Genomic DNA, 12922 nt, shown 5'->3' on the forward strand with positions numbered 1-12922 from the left:
TGGTAGTAGAAAGCAGTATGATGTTACTTCAACCTTAAGTGAAGTAAGAATATGATAGGAGGAAATGGGCTGGGTGAAGTAAGTCTCAGGCTAAGGAACATAGACTTTATCCTCTGATGGAACCATTGAATAATGGTTCAATGGTTATACCCAGAGACTGATAGGTGTTTTATATCAAACACTAAGGAACATAAATTTGAGAGGAACAAGGAGTCTAGTAAGGAGGTTATCGCAGCAATCTGGATATGAAGATGAAGACACAAGTTGTAGTTGTACTAGTGAAAGTGGAGAGGTAAGGATGGGTTTGAAGAAAAGACAAAATTAATAGAATTTGGAGGCTGAATATAGAGGTAAGGAAGAGGAAAGATAATCCCCAGGCTTCTAGCTGGGTTGCCTGGATATCAGAGTATGCTGTAAAAGAGATTACAGATACAGTGAAAGCATAGGAGAAGAACCGAGTTGGGCTTGGGGCATTTTGTCTTTGATGTGGCCGAGGGATATACAGTTATCCTGCAAGCAGTTAGATATGAGTTTGAAATTCATTCAGGAGGTCAAGACCTAGAAAGAGAAATCTGGGGATCATCAACATGTAAGTTAAAACCAGAGGAGAAAAAATGAGAACTGCCCACAGATATTAAGTAAAATAAGAAATGAAGCAAGAAACCTTATCTTCTGAGACAGGTAATAAGGGGATGAGAATAGTTGTAGAAATAGTTGACGTGGCAGGGGAGAGCAGGAAATTAAGAATATCCTAACTTGATGGCCTTCATTTCATGGAGTTGAGACTGCTGAGAAAGTGATACATAAAGTGATGAAGGATTGGAACAGAAACCAAAGGGAATGAGAAAAGGGGCAGGCCAAGAAATTCAAGGACCTCAAAGTGTTGGGAGCTTAAATTTGGGGCCAATTGAAATTGTACTGATGTGTATAGTGTTCAGTAATGGAATAACAAAAGCAGATTTCAGCATTGGTAAGAATTACTCTATTTTTAAAATATTTATGGAATGGATTAATATCTCTTATATTGTTACACAGGAAAAAGGAAAGCTTAGGTATGAAGGTCAGAGATTGTTAAAGGATTAAAGAGAGTTTTCAATGCTGACTGCATATGAGAATTATCCGGGGAGTTTTTAAAAAACTGCTGATGCCAGATCACAATCCCAGAGTCTGAATGTGCCCTGGTCATGAAAATATAAAAAACAAAATCCCCCAGATGATTTTAATGTGCAGCTAGGGAGAAGTACTGAGCTGGGGGAATGAAAAATTGACAATAAAAATTCTTGTTAGATATGGCCTGACCACTGTGGCTCAGTTGGTTGGGCTGTTGTCGTCCTGCAAAGGGGAAGGTCACCAGTTCCATCCCCAGTCAGGGCACGTGCCTGGGTCATGGGTTTGGTCCCTGGTCGGGGCATGTTTGAGAAGCAACTGATTGATGTTTCTCTCTTACATCGATTTTCCCTCCCTTCCCCTCTCTAAAAATAAAGAAAAAAATAAAATCTAAAAAAAATTTTTTGTCAGATATGAAATGACCTAGATGCTATACATTAAACACATACTTGAAGCAGATGCCTTAGCAAATAATTTCTACCCAGATTTTCTTTATTCCTTTTCTTTTTTCTTTACTCAGAGATTTTTAAAAAGATGCCAATTTGATTTCAACCATACTCAGGAGAGAAGTGATTATTTCTGTCTGAACATCTAAGAATAAAGGAGAATACAGTAACCAGAGCCCACTTTACTCCAGGATTTTTAAAAATTGTTTTAGAGAGGGAAATGTTGATTTGTTGTTCCACTGCTCTATGTATTCACTGTTTGATTCCTGTATGTGTCCTGACTGGGAATTGAACCTGCACCTTTGGTGTATTAGGACAACATTCTAACCAATGAGCTACCTGGCCAGGGCTTCTCCCAGATTTTCTGGTATGAGAGGTGATGAGGCCCTCATATAGGACACACAAATTAGTGAAAGATTTGGCAAAGTAAGCCTTAAAAAATGTACACATACTAATTCAAATTCTGGGAAACTAGCTTTAATACAGAAAGTATCTTTAATACAGAAAGTTTTAGTGTACATTAAAAGCCATGATTATAACAGCTGTTTTTAAATTTCAAAGCATTTTATTTTGATATATTATAAAGTTAGTTTACTAAAAAACAAAACAAAACACATTTGATCACCTGGCTCTATTTCCAAACTGTAACAGCTGTTAATAAGTTAATTATCTATAGACTATTTAAAACTCTGTAATTATTTTAAGAAAATGGGAAACCTATGTTTGGAAAATTCCTTCTCAATATTGGAGAGAATGAAAAATCTTTTTGACTGTAACAGTGTTTTTAGTTAAATTATATGAAGGGTTTTCAGGAACCCCTTAATACAGAAAGTATTAACCCATGTATAAAGGACACACAGACAAAACCAAAGGAGGGCAGGATCAAGGGTGGGAGGTGGGGATGGCTGGGGTTGGGGGGAGTGGAGGGGAAAATGGAGACTGTACTTGAACAACAATAAAAAAAAAGTGTGAAAACAAAAACAAAAAAATTCCTAAACCTGTACTAGTCAGCATGACCTGGCCATAAAAAAATGTTTCCATTCCTAATGTGTATCAAACATTGTTCCTTAAGATAAAGTGCCAGAAGTGACTGGCTCACCCAGTGAGTTTTAGTCTAGTTCCATCCCTTTCTAAAGTGAACAAAACAAGGATTGTTTCCACAGATTATATCCATCCTATATATTTGGATTATGTCCCAGGGCCAGCTTTAAAAATGACTTTTCTACCCTTTCCCATGTAGTTTAAAATAACATTAAATCATAAAATAATTGCAAGTCCAACAAAATTCTGATTTCCTCCCAAGCTATCTGGAAGCTTTTTTTCTGGGGTGGTTGGGGCCAAGGGCCTATAAAATATTTTTTATTTTGGGGAGTCTACTTTGTCTTATTATGATCTAAAGTAGCTTTTCTCAACTGAGGTTCCTCATATGAACCATAGAACAACTGTTTTCTCATTTCTCCCCAGAATAGTACATAATTAAGGATAATACACAACTAGAACCACTGTATATGTGTAGAGGTTTGGAGTTTCAGGGCTTCTTTCATGGATTTAGTTTGCCTGTTAGCAATCTAACTCTACTGACATCTAATCTTCTTCCTTCCTATCCCTCCCAGGGGCCTTGGCCTTGTGGGAGTAGGGCAAGTGTACTAACACTTGAGAAAAGTCAACACTGTGTGAAGCAGTATCTTATGAGGTTAAGTGCACAAGTCCATGAGCCTGAGTGGGTTCAAGTCCAGTTCTACCACTTACCCGCTCTGTGACCCTAGACAGATGCATGTTCCTTTTCTTATAAAAGGAGAATAATAGTACTTATTGGATATTGTTGTATTAATTATTGAAGTAATGCATGTTCTTTAAAGTGTTTAGAACAGTGCCTGACATATCCTAGCACCCAATTAATATTAGTTGTTATTGTGTAATTCACATGGAAAAAAATCTTTGGACCATAAAATACTGTGACCTGAACCAGAGTTGTATATGGAGGAATATCTTATTAATATTCACTATTTATTACAATATCTTAGTGCCTCTTCTTTTTGCATTTTCTCTACATTTCCTAAGGTTTTCAAAATGAGCAAATATTACATTTTTATTTATCAATTTTAGAGAGGAAAGGAGAGAGATCTATTTGTTGCTCCACTTATACACTCACTGGTTGATTCCTGTATGTGCTCTGATCAGGAATCGAACCTGCAACTGTGGTGTATCAGGACAATGCTTTAACTGAGTGAACTACCCAGCCATGGCCCATTACATATTTAATAAAAGGAAAAATCTTAAACTGTCAACTGGTGAAATGTAATTTTCCTAACTAACGCAGATCCACAGTCAAGGAGAAAAGAAGCTTGGTGGGTTGTGTACTTCCATCCTTTTCTGGAACTGCTAATCCATGACGGATATAAAGAAACCTAACGTGCTCTAGCCCGTATGTTCAGTTGGTTGGGCATCATCCCACAAACTGAAAGGCTGAGGGCTCAGTTCCCGGTCAGGGCACATGCCTGGGTGGTTGGGTTTGGTCCCCAGCTAGGGTGTGTGTAAGAGGCAACCAATGATGTTTCTCTCCCTTTCTTTCTCCCTCCCTTCCTATCTCTTTGGAATCATAAAAGAAAAGAAACCCAATGTACTTTGTATTGCTTAAATATGAATAAAAGAGAGAACAAAGCCTGGGCCTGTAAGTAGGGAATAATAGTCACAGGGGGAAACGCACAAAAGAGATTTTTCTAGGAAGTGCATGAAAGGGAAAGGAAAAGAGGCTCTGGGGCTCAGCCCTTCATTAAACCATTTTCCAAGGGAAGGCTAAAGTACACATTAGAAAACACAATGTGGGGAAGATGAAGTGTAATGATGAAAGGAAATAGGCACTTTCAAAATACACTGCTGAAGAGAGTGTACGTGGTACTGTAATAATGATGGCTACTTATAAGAGCCCATGAAAGAAAATTTTCTAACATTTCAACACAAACAGTTGTGCTTCACATGCAAAACTGATTTATCTTAAGAATACATGGAAATCACATACTTAATTGTACTTCTCTGCAATTAGCTACTTTAACATTCAGAGATAAAATTTGTATCTCAATAACATATAGAAACATATGGCAATATTTTATGTATTAATTTTACTTTTGCCTTCTTATTTTATAGGCATGTTCATTCTTATTTTATAGTGCTAAATGTAGTTTTATATATTGCCCTAATAATTTTATAAATTACCTTTATTTAATAGCGTGTGACATGAATAAAAGGTTCAGATATAAATAAAATAAACTGCTGTGAAAACATGCAATAAAAATGCAAAGAAGGATCATTTTAAGATATGAAATTTAGGTTAAGATATAAAGTCAACTCAGAAATCCAGTCAAAAGCAAATAAAGCTGTATTTTTATACTGTACAAAAGAAAATTTACATTCTTAATGTAACTAGATACAACTAGGGAAAAATTACACATCTCTCAAGAAACACAATATTTAACATCTTAGATATGTTTCTGCATTGCAGACTGATATTGAATTTTATACATCTTTATTTACAATACCTTAAAATATTTTTTCATCTCTGGAAGATATTTACAGGTCAACAGTGACTACATTTCACATTTCAACAATCAACAGTATTAACCAGTTCAGTAAGACAGTTAAGATAATGGCTTACATGCACCAATAAATATGATCTTAAATGTGCGGGTTTTTTTCTTCAGCTCTGAAAAAGAAACGAAGGTTTTCACTAGCCCTAGGTTGAAAGGACATCAGTCAATAGAAATCATATTTTCTTCATGCCTATCATATTTAAATTTTCACCAGCACTATTCTCTGAGTACTTGGGAAGTTATACCAAATAGGTTGATGCTGTTTTTTTGTTTTTTAAAGAGAGCTGATCCATACGTTCCATATCCTTTTATGAAGCAAACATATGAAAGTGGGTTATCTCCTTTTTACTTGTCCATTTTCACAGAGATCAAACTACATAATGCTCAAGCAGTAAAACTTCAGAAATTGTAGCATGAGAGCCAATTATTATGGGGAAAATCATTGCACCATAAATACTGTTTTATTTAACCACTTTAAATAATGTAAAGCCAGCATAATTTTTAGAACAAGAAAAAAAGATTTACTGTAAAGTAGTTGATGTACTTATTACAAATATTTTAAACAAAAGGGGCATTCAGCATTATCTCCCAATTCAGTTTGGATGATAAACCCCACAAACCTACATTAGTAATTGTTAGAAAGCCACTCTTCTCTTTCTAAGATAGCTGATTGATACATCATTATTTTTTAACTACCATCTGATATGGAAAAAATAATACATAGAACCTGTTTGGAACATCAGTTAATATATAATTACACCTCATATTTTCCAAAGAAATCATTATTTAATAGTTTAAGTAAATCTTTTAGTTCTTATTGGTTTATACATTAAAAAGGAGTATTTCAGTTTTTCATAATCCAATCATATTTTTCTGCAAAGTAAAAATACACCCGGAGTGATCATATACATATATTATGTAAACATACCATTCTAGCCCATATCATACTTACTAGAAATAATTGCCACTGCCCACTTGAAAAGGGGCATCTCCATAATTTCCCCCTCAATTTTACTTTTAAAAAGTCACAATATCATACAATATACTAATTTTAGGAACTTGCTCACTTTTTTCTTCAATACTGATGGAACAGAATCCTTAATTTGAGTTAAGGAGACATGAAAATGTGCCACAGCAATAATATTTTGACTTAATCTTTCACTGGTATTTTTGCTGGGAGTGTAAATGTTGACATTTTACTAACATAACAAGAACCTCAAATGGAATCTTGTAGGTACTCTATATCTATGTTCCAGATCAAAGAATATTTTAATATCTATTTCCCTCAGGGCTAGAAAGCCATCCTTCAGGTTAAATTAATCTTATTCCTTAACAGTTAGGTACTTTAAAATTATATTTGGTTGAAACATTTTCTTTGGTAAATTTTGAAATCAATGAAGATGTAAAGAATTTCCTCTGATATAATTAACACTAAGCTGTTGACACAAATATAGCAAACCAGATTGATATCAATTCTGTAGTTGGGGATAGACTGTCCAATTAAGTTAATTTCTCTTTGAAAATTAAAAAAAATCTGTATTTTACCTACTTCCAGATACATAATTATTTTAAAAAGACTCATTTATACTTTAAGATACACCTAATTATATTTTTTGGGTAAAGTCTATATTAAACATAATAATATAATAGCAAACATTTGAATGTGTCTTAGTTTGTAAACATTTTCTCAAAATCCAGAAGCAAAACACAGAACCTGCATTTCTGCACTATGCTGCCAGGTATTTCACTCACATCATTCCTAGCTTCTTGCTAACTTTTATCCTGAATTGTCTGTCTTGCATAAATTTCTCCTGTAACCAACGGTTAAGACTACAAAAATACTGAAGGGATAGAAGTCACCAAAATTGTGTGATTTTATGGTCAAATTTAGAAGAAATGTGCCTACATGGGCAGGAGATGTTTAGGTGATGATGACTCCCCTGATTCTCATGGCTTGGGACCACCACACAAATTTCTGGCACTGTCAAAAACCCAGTACAGTGTACATACACATTGGATGATTCTATGAATAGTATTTTCTATGCATGTTCAGTGCCAGTATGATATACCCATTAGGTACATAACATAGGTAATACCTAAAATTTATGTCTTTCATTAATCAACATAAACACCTTGGCAACGGAAAATCGTGCCAATCTAGTAACACATGATTTTATTTGCACTGTTAACAATTTTACACTGCATTCCATCTTCTTATAATCTGGCAAATATGCTAATATTTAGAATTTCAGTTATCAATAAGATCTAGTTGTTTTTAGACAACTTGTTTCTAAAAAGCACTTTAGAAAAAATTAAAAGTATTACAAATAAGGGTCTCAACTGACAATAATCATTCAACTTGAGAGATAAAAAACATCATGTTCAGACTGTTTAACATAGCCATAGTATAGAAAAGTTGCTCTAAAATTCTTATAGATTTTCCAACCACTGGCATGACCTATTAAATATTTTTAAACTGAAAGACAAACATGTAACTGAAATACTGATTTAAAAAAAACATAGAACAAAATTTACTTTGTAATCCAACGTCAGAAATGGAGGGATCCTCCTTGCCAGTGTTTGTATAAATAGTGTGCTATCCCGAGACACATACTAATTTTTTTTATTTACAAATGAACATGCAGAGCATTAAATGAGACAACTGATTGTCAAACAACTAAAGTACTCAAAAATGGACCCATGACAAACCTCACCAAGTGAGGTAGGAAAAACACCCTACTTCATTAAAATATTCACAAATATAGTGCAAACAAACCAATCTGAAAAGTTATTTTCAGTATTCCAGTGTCTAATAAATAATTATAATTAATTTAAAGCTACTGAGTGGAATTTAAGAATATAGGTTGAAAATATTGAGCTTATATAGCTGAAACTACCACATTTAAGATATTTTATATGGTATATACACTCTGAATAACATGATGGTCACCATTCCATTACACATCATGAGCTTTGCACTACAAACCTTTTTTAACCACGTAAGGACATGTTGCTTTCATCTATCTGCTCTAAGCACAATCTTTTGACATTAGAAACTAATGGAATCAAGTTTCATCTTTACTTTGCAATACTCCATTGTGCAATACAATTAACTTGCTATCTAGGTGACTATGAAAGCTGGCTGATTCAAAAATTACTTTAAAATAGCTAGAAACACTGATCGAAGCCATTTCATTGGGTTTATTTTTGCACTTAAATAAATCCCCAGCAATATAATCAACTATAAAATGGCAGCATACACTGTTATGTGGCGCAAAATAGTAAGGCATAAATTAGAATAAGAAAAATGTATCTATCCTTACATCTATGGTATAGATACCTACATTTCTAACACTTCCCCATCTATGTTTAGTACTCTACATTTTTCTGGATTTAATACTTTCCTGAATGTGCTATATTCACCAACTACTAGTCCAATATTCACCAATACTAGTCCAAAACTGTACAGAACTGCAGGAGGAGGAGAACTGCAGAACATGACACATTTACCATAGTACGAGTAAAGGGAGGCAGTAGGGTGCTAATATGCATTTGACAGCAGACAGGAGTTTTATTCTGGCTCTGCTTCTTAGTTATGTGACCTTGATTATGTCACAATCTTTTTGAGCCTCAGTTTCCCAAGGATGGATATGGGGGTGGGAGGAGTGGGTGTTAAAGAGACTATCGAGATTATCTCTAGGGTCTCGGCTAGCACAAAAATTCTGACTCTATAATAAATAGGCACAGAAGAGTAATTAGGAGAATAGGGGTCAGGATATCAAATTACAACCACCCCTCCAACTTCTAAAGTATTTTTTATTTAAAAACCTTACTTCTAAGTTAGCTACTCACTTTAGATTCTAGTTTGCTTTTTAGTAACGTGATTTCAGATTAATATCAGAGAGAAGAGTTCCCAAAACCTTCAGATATTTCTTGATCCGACCTGGTACAGATGGTATCAAACTATTTTATTATAGAAAACAAGTATTTTCTCCCTAAATAGCTTTTCCATAGAAGAAAAAAAAAGACTTAAAAAAGGAAGTATAAAACAAAAGGATGTTAAATGATAAAATATGAATATTGCTGGCATATATTTTTAACAAGTATTGTATATCTGAAAACTATTTTTTATTAAATCCAATAATGCAAATGAATATCAAAACTCTTACAAAATTTGACTTATGGTTTGTTTAAACCAACTCATTCCCTTTAAATAATATCTTGCACAGGAACTCTGTTGTAAAATCCTGAATGTAAAGTTTGAACTAAATTAAGTGTTTCTTCATTGGGGCCAAATCATCTCTCTTAAGAGAATGAAACATAAATGTTAAAGGCCATGCAACATTAATGAGTTATGTATACATAGAAAATATATACATATACACACAGATAAGTGAAATCTTCTAAGTTGAAAGTTTTCAAACCAACTTTGCAGGTAAAGATTTCTAATAAACCAAAGGGAGATCTTATAATATTTATTACAGCTTTTCCTGTAATTTGATATTATTAGGTTTTTTTTGTGTGTGTGCTTTAATTAAAACTTACTAGATACAAACATTTCTTCAGCCTCCTAAATCAATTGGGCATTTCTGCCATAAAAGTGACTGACCTACAGCCATGGCTAAGATCTCACTCCCTGGTAAGTAAAATGCTCTTTTCCTTTCATACTTAAGCTTTGCTTTCCTTACTATGTTACAGATCTTTACACTTTACAGATCTTTATTTTGGCTACTTTTAAATTCATTTATCTAACATCTCTTAGTTAAATTAGAAGTAAGGGATACCTAAAATATGTCTTTGCGATATATACATATACACACCATATACACACACACACACACAAATCAGTAAAGCTCTCTCAACTTTTAGCTTTATGCTGGACTTTGGCAATTTCATAGACACTAGTTCAGGTTCTAGTTTTCCATTTTAATATGAGCTGAAAAAATGTTACAGACCACCAAATTCAAACAAGCATTTCACTGCCCTTATAAAGATTCTAAATCCCTTAAAAAACAAGCAAAACAAACAAAAAGCCCTCTTACAATTGAAAAAAGGGAGATTTGTAGGTATGGAAAAAAATGAAGCATTTTAAAATTTTATTTATCAAAATCTATTGTAATTTTAATTGGTAGAGATGAAATTTTAAACTGTTAATTAGGAGAATACTTGCTTTCTATAAATTCAGTATATTTTTCTTTCACAATAATAAAATAAAAATGTCTAAATGTACAAAGCACTAATAATTCTGATGTATTTTGTGGAAGGATAACACATAGCAGTTCAAGTCACAATATACTGATTTTCAAAAACCAATATATTCTTTTCTATTTCAATCAAGTATTAGAACCTGAGACCCAGAAAAGGTCATAATGAAATCTTAACCAACCAAATCAGAATTTTTTTTAACCAATAATGCATTTTTGTAGCACAGTTACCAAATGCTACTTTACATACATTCAACATTTACCTTACTGGCATGATTTCAAAGTTTTATAAAAATGAGAAACTTTGTCAGATATATGATTAGAAGGTACACAAATTGCATTACATTAAACACAAAGGCAGTGTGGTCCTTGTAGGAGAAATCAAGTCAGTACCCCCTGGTAGAAATGTTCTATAAAAATGTATCACATTGAAGCGTCAGTGTTTTCAGCCAATTATCTGTCCCTGATGTATTTCCTTGGAGTATATAATATGTCAGGACTTCAGGTTTCTTAATCCAAAATATCTGACTGAATTTAGGTACATCTAGAAAGCAGCTGAAAGGGTTTCTCCAATAGTCTGACATCACAGAAAGTAGGTTGAGAAATCCCTCTCTTTACCTGAAGACGTACTTGTTCTACTTCAGTCATTAACTCACAGAGGAAAAGAAAGAAAACCAATCAAAACTTCCCCTCACATACACAATCCCACACAAGCTAAACAAAAACCATCCCTCCCTCCACAAAACCCCAGCACCAAAGTGTCAGTCATTCCTGGAAAATAGAACATGCCCCTTGGATTCTCTGATTTGTTAGTTGTTCAAACGTCAAGGACAAAAATGACCTTATGTCCTTGTAGGGGAGAGGGAAGACAAGTTAATGACTATAGAGCCATTGAGAAAGTGCATTATCAATTACACAATCAATTTAGAGCCCTGCCCTCCAATGGAGGTGGACACAACTTGATTTAAATGCCTCAGTAACTAAACTTTTGTGTCCTCGAGATAAAGGAGATGGGAAAAAAAGAGCCACTCTCATTTTAATGAAAAAGTGCAGCAGTCTATCACCTTTCCCCATGCTTCTCAAGAAAATGATTGCACAGACACAGAGAAGTCCAAAGTCATAGCAGAATCTCTGAGGCACTCCTGGTTAAGAGAGAAAAAAATATGACCCAGTAATCATAGTTTATAGATTATGAGAACAAACCCGTTTTTTCTTTTTTTAAGAAAGCTAAAGAATCATTTCATAGGGATCATATACACCATTTCCTCTAACATATCCTCAGTCTCACAGTGTTGAAATGGGACCGATCAGCCTACAATGGATTGCACATCACCCAAGGAGAAAGGAAGGCATGGAAAATGCAGACATTTTATACTGCTTCACAAACACATTTACAAGGAATAGGTGAAGAGAAGATAGAGGAAGGAGGGGAAAGAAAACCTTATTGCTGTTTCCATACAAAATACAGTATGACAATACCTAAACTAAATCAAATCTGACTACAATGACCAATTTTTTCACAATATAGGATGAAGTTTCTTCCTGCACAATGAAATGTTCAGTTTAAAAGGTAAGCAGAACGATAAGAGAGGATGTCAAAACTACACCTGGGATATTAGCTGCATATTGAAACTTGGGGATCGAGACTGCTTGGTTAAGGGAGCCCCTGGGCTGAGGAGCTCTTTACCTTCTCCAGCTTGACCTAGCCGGTCTTCCTGTAGACTGATAGTCGAGTATCGATTAGCATTGTTAGCTGCTAAATTAGTAACTCCCTCAGTGCCAACCCCAATGCTGGTACTTGCTTGACTGACATTTACATAGTCAAATGATTTACTTGAGGAAGCACTGGCTGTCCGGATTAAACTTAAACTATTGGTTTTTGGCACCACCTGGCCAGCAGGCAGGCTCAGGTGTTTCTTCATCGGTGTCAGCTCAATTGAATCTACACTAAAATCAGTAGGTTGCTGTACATACTGTCTGCGGACTACTGAATCTCGAGGGCTCTCATTGGATTTGATGGCAGAGGCTGTTTCTTTATCCTTGACTGAACGCCCAGTTGCTACTTTCTTTAAGCTTCCCCTCTGAGAAGAGGAGGATGGTTTGGTCCCAATTGGCTGACTGCTAAGGGACGCCCCTGATGAAAATCCTTCATCTGCATCATTCAGGTTTACCGGCTCCTCTCCTCCATTTACACCTTCAGCACCTAAAAAACAAATCGGAAAGACTCAGCAATACCTAAATTAAATAAGCAGTAGCTGTGAATAACAACTCAACTGACTATCTCTTGGGTAATGTTTGCTATAGGTTGGCAATGGCTTTGCTATCAACACTTCCCCTAAATAATTTAAGGGAAGAAACCTTAATCTACACAGAATTCTAACGTTATTTGTTCTGTTTATTTAGCTTTAATTAGTCCAGCTTTTATAAAACTATCCACAAATGAACTTAATATACTATCAGTGTTTAGGAATACAAAACAATTTTAGGTAAAACACAACATTTTGTCATCATAAATATAATATATCCATATCAATTTGAAGTGACCATATCTATTAAAAAAAAAAAACAAGAATTTTTC

General features: G+C 34.5%; 1 protein-coding gene across 5 annotated transcripts in view; it reads right to left on the bottom strand.

Annotated features, from left to right (window-relative positions):
- Positions 1-4906: 4906 nt before the first annotated feature.
- FAM126B (family with sequence similarity 126 member B) overlaps positions 4907-12922 on the bottom strand; it is a 59524-nt gene continuing 51508 nt past the window's right edge. For all 5 annotated transcript variants that reach the window (XM_045847684.1, XM_045847681.1, XM_045847683.1 and 2 more), the window contains one exon: positions 4907-12547. In XM_045847684.1, coding sequence (XP_045703640.1) covers positions 11946-12547 — 602 coding nt within the window. In that variant the 3' untranslated portion in view covers positions 4907-11945. The remainder of the gene's footprint in view (positions 12548-12922) is intronic.

Source organism: Phyllostomus hastatus, unplaced genomic scaffold (genome assembly GCF_019186645.2).
Source record: "Phyllostomus hastatus isolate PE091 unplaced genomic scaffold, TTU_PhHast_1.1 phas_contig_57, whole genome shotgun sequence".
Classification (NCBI taxonomy): Eukaryota; Metazoa; Chordata; class Mammalia; order Chiroptera; family Phyllostomidae; genus Phyllostomus; species Phyllostomus hastatus.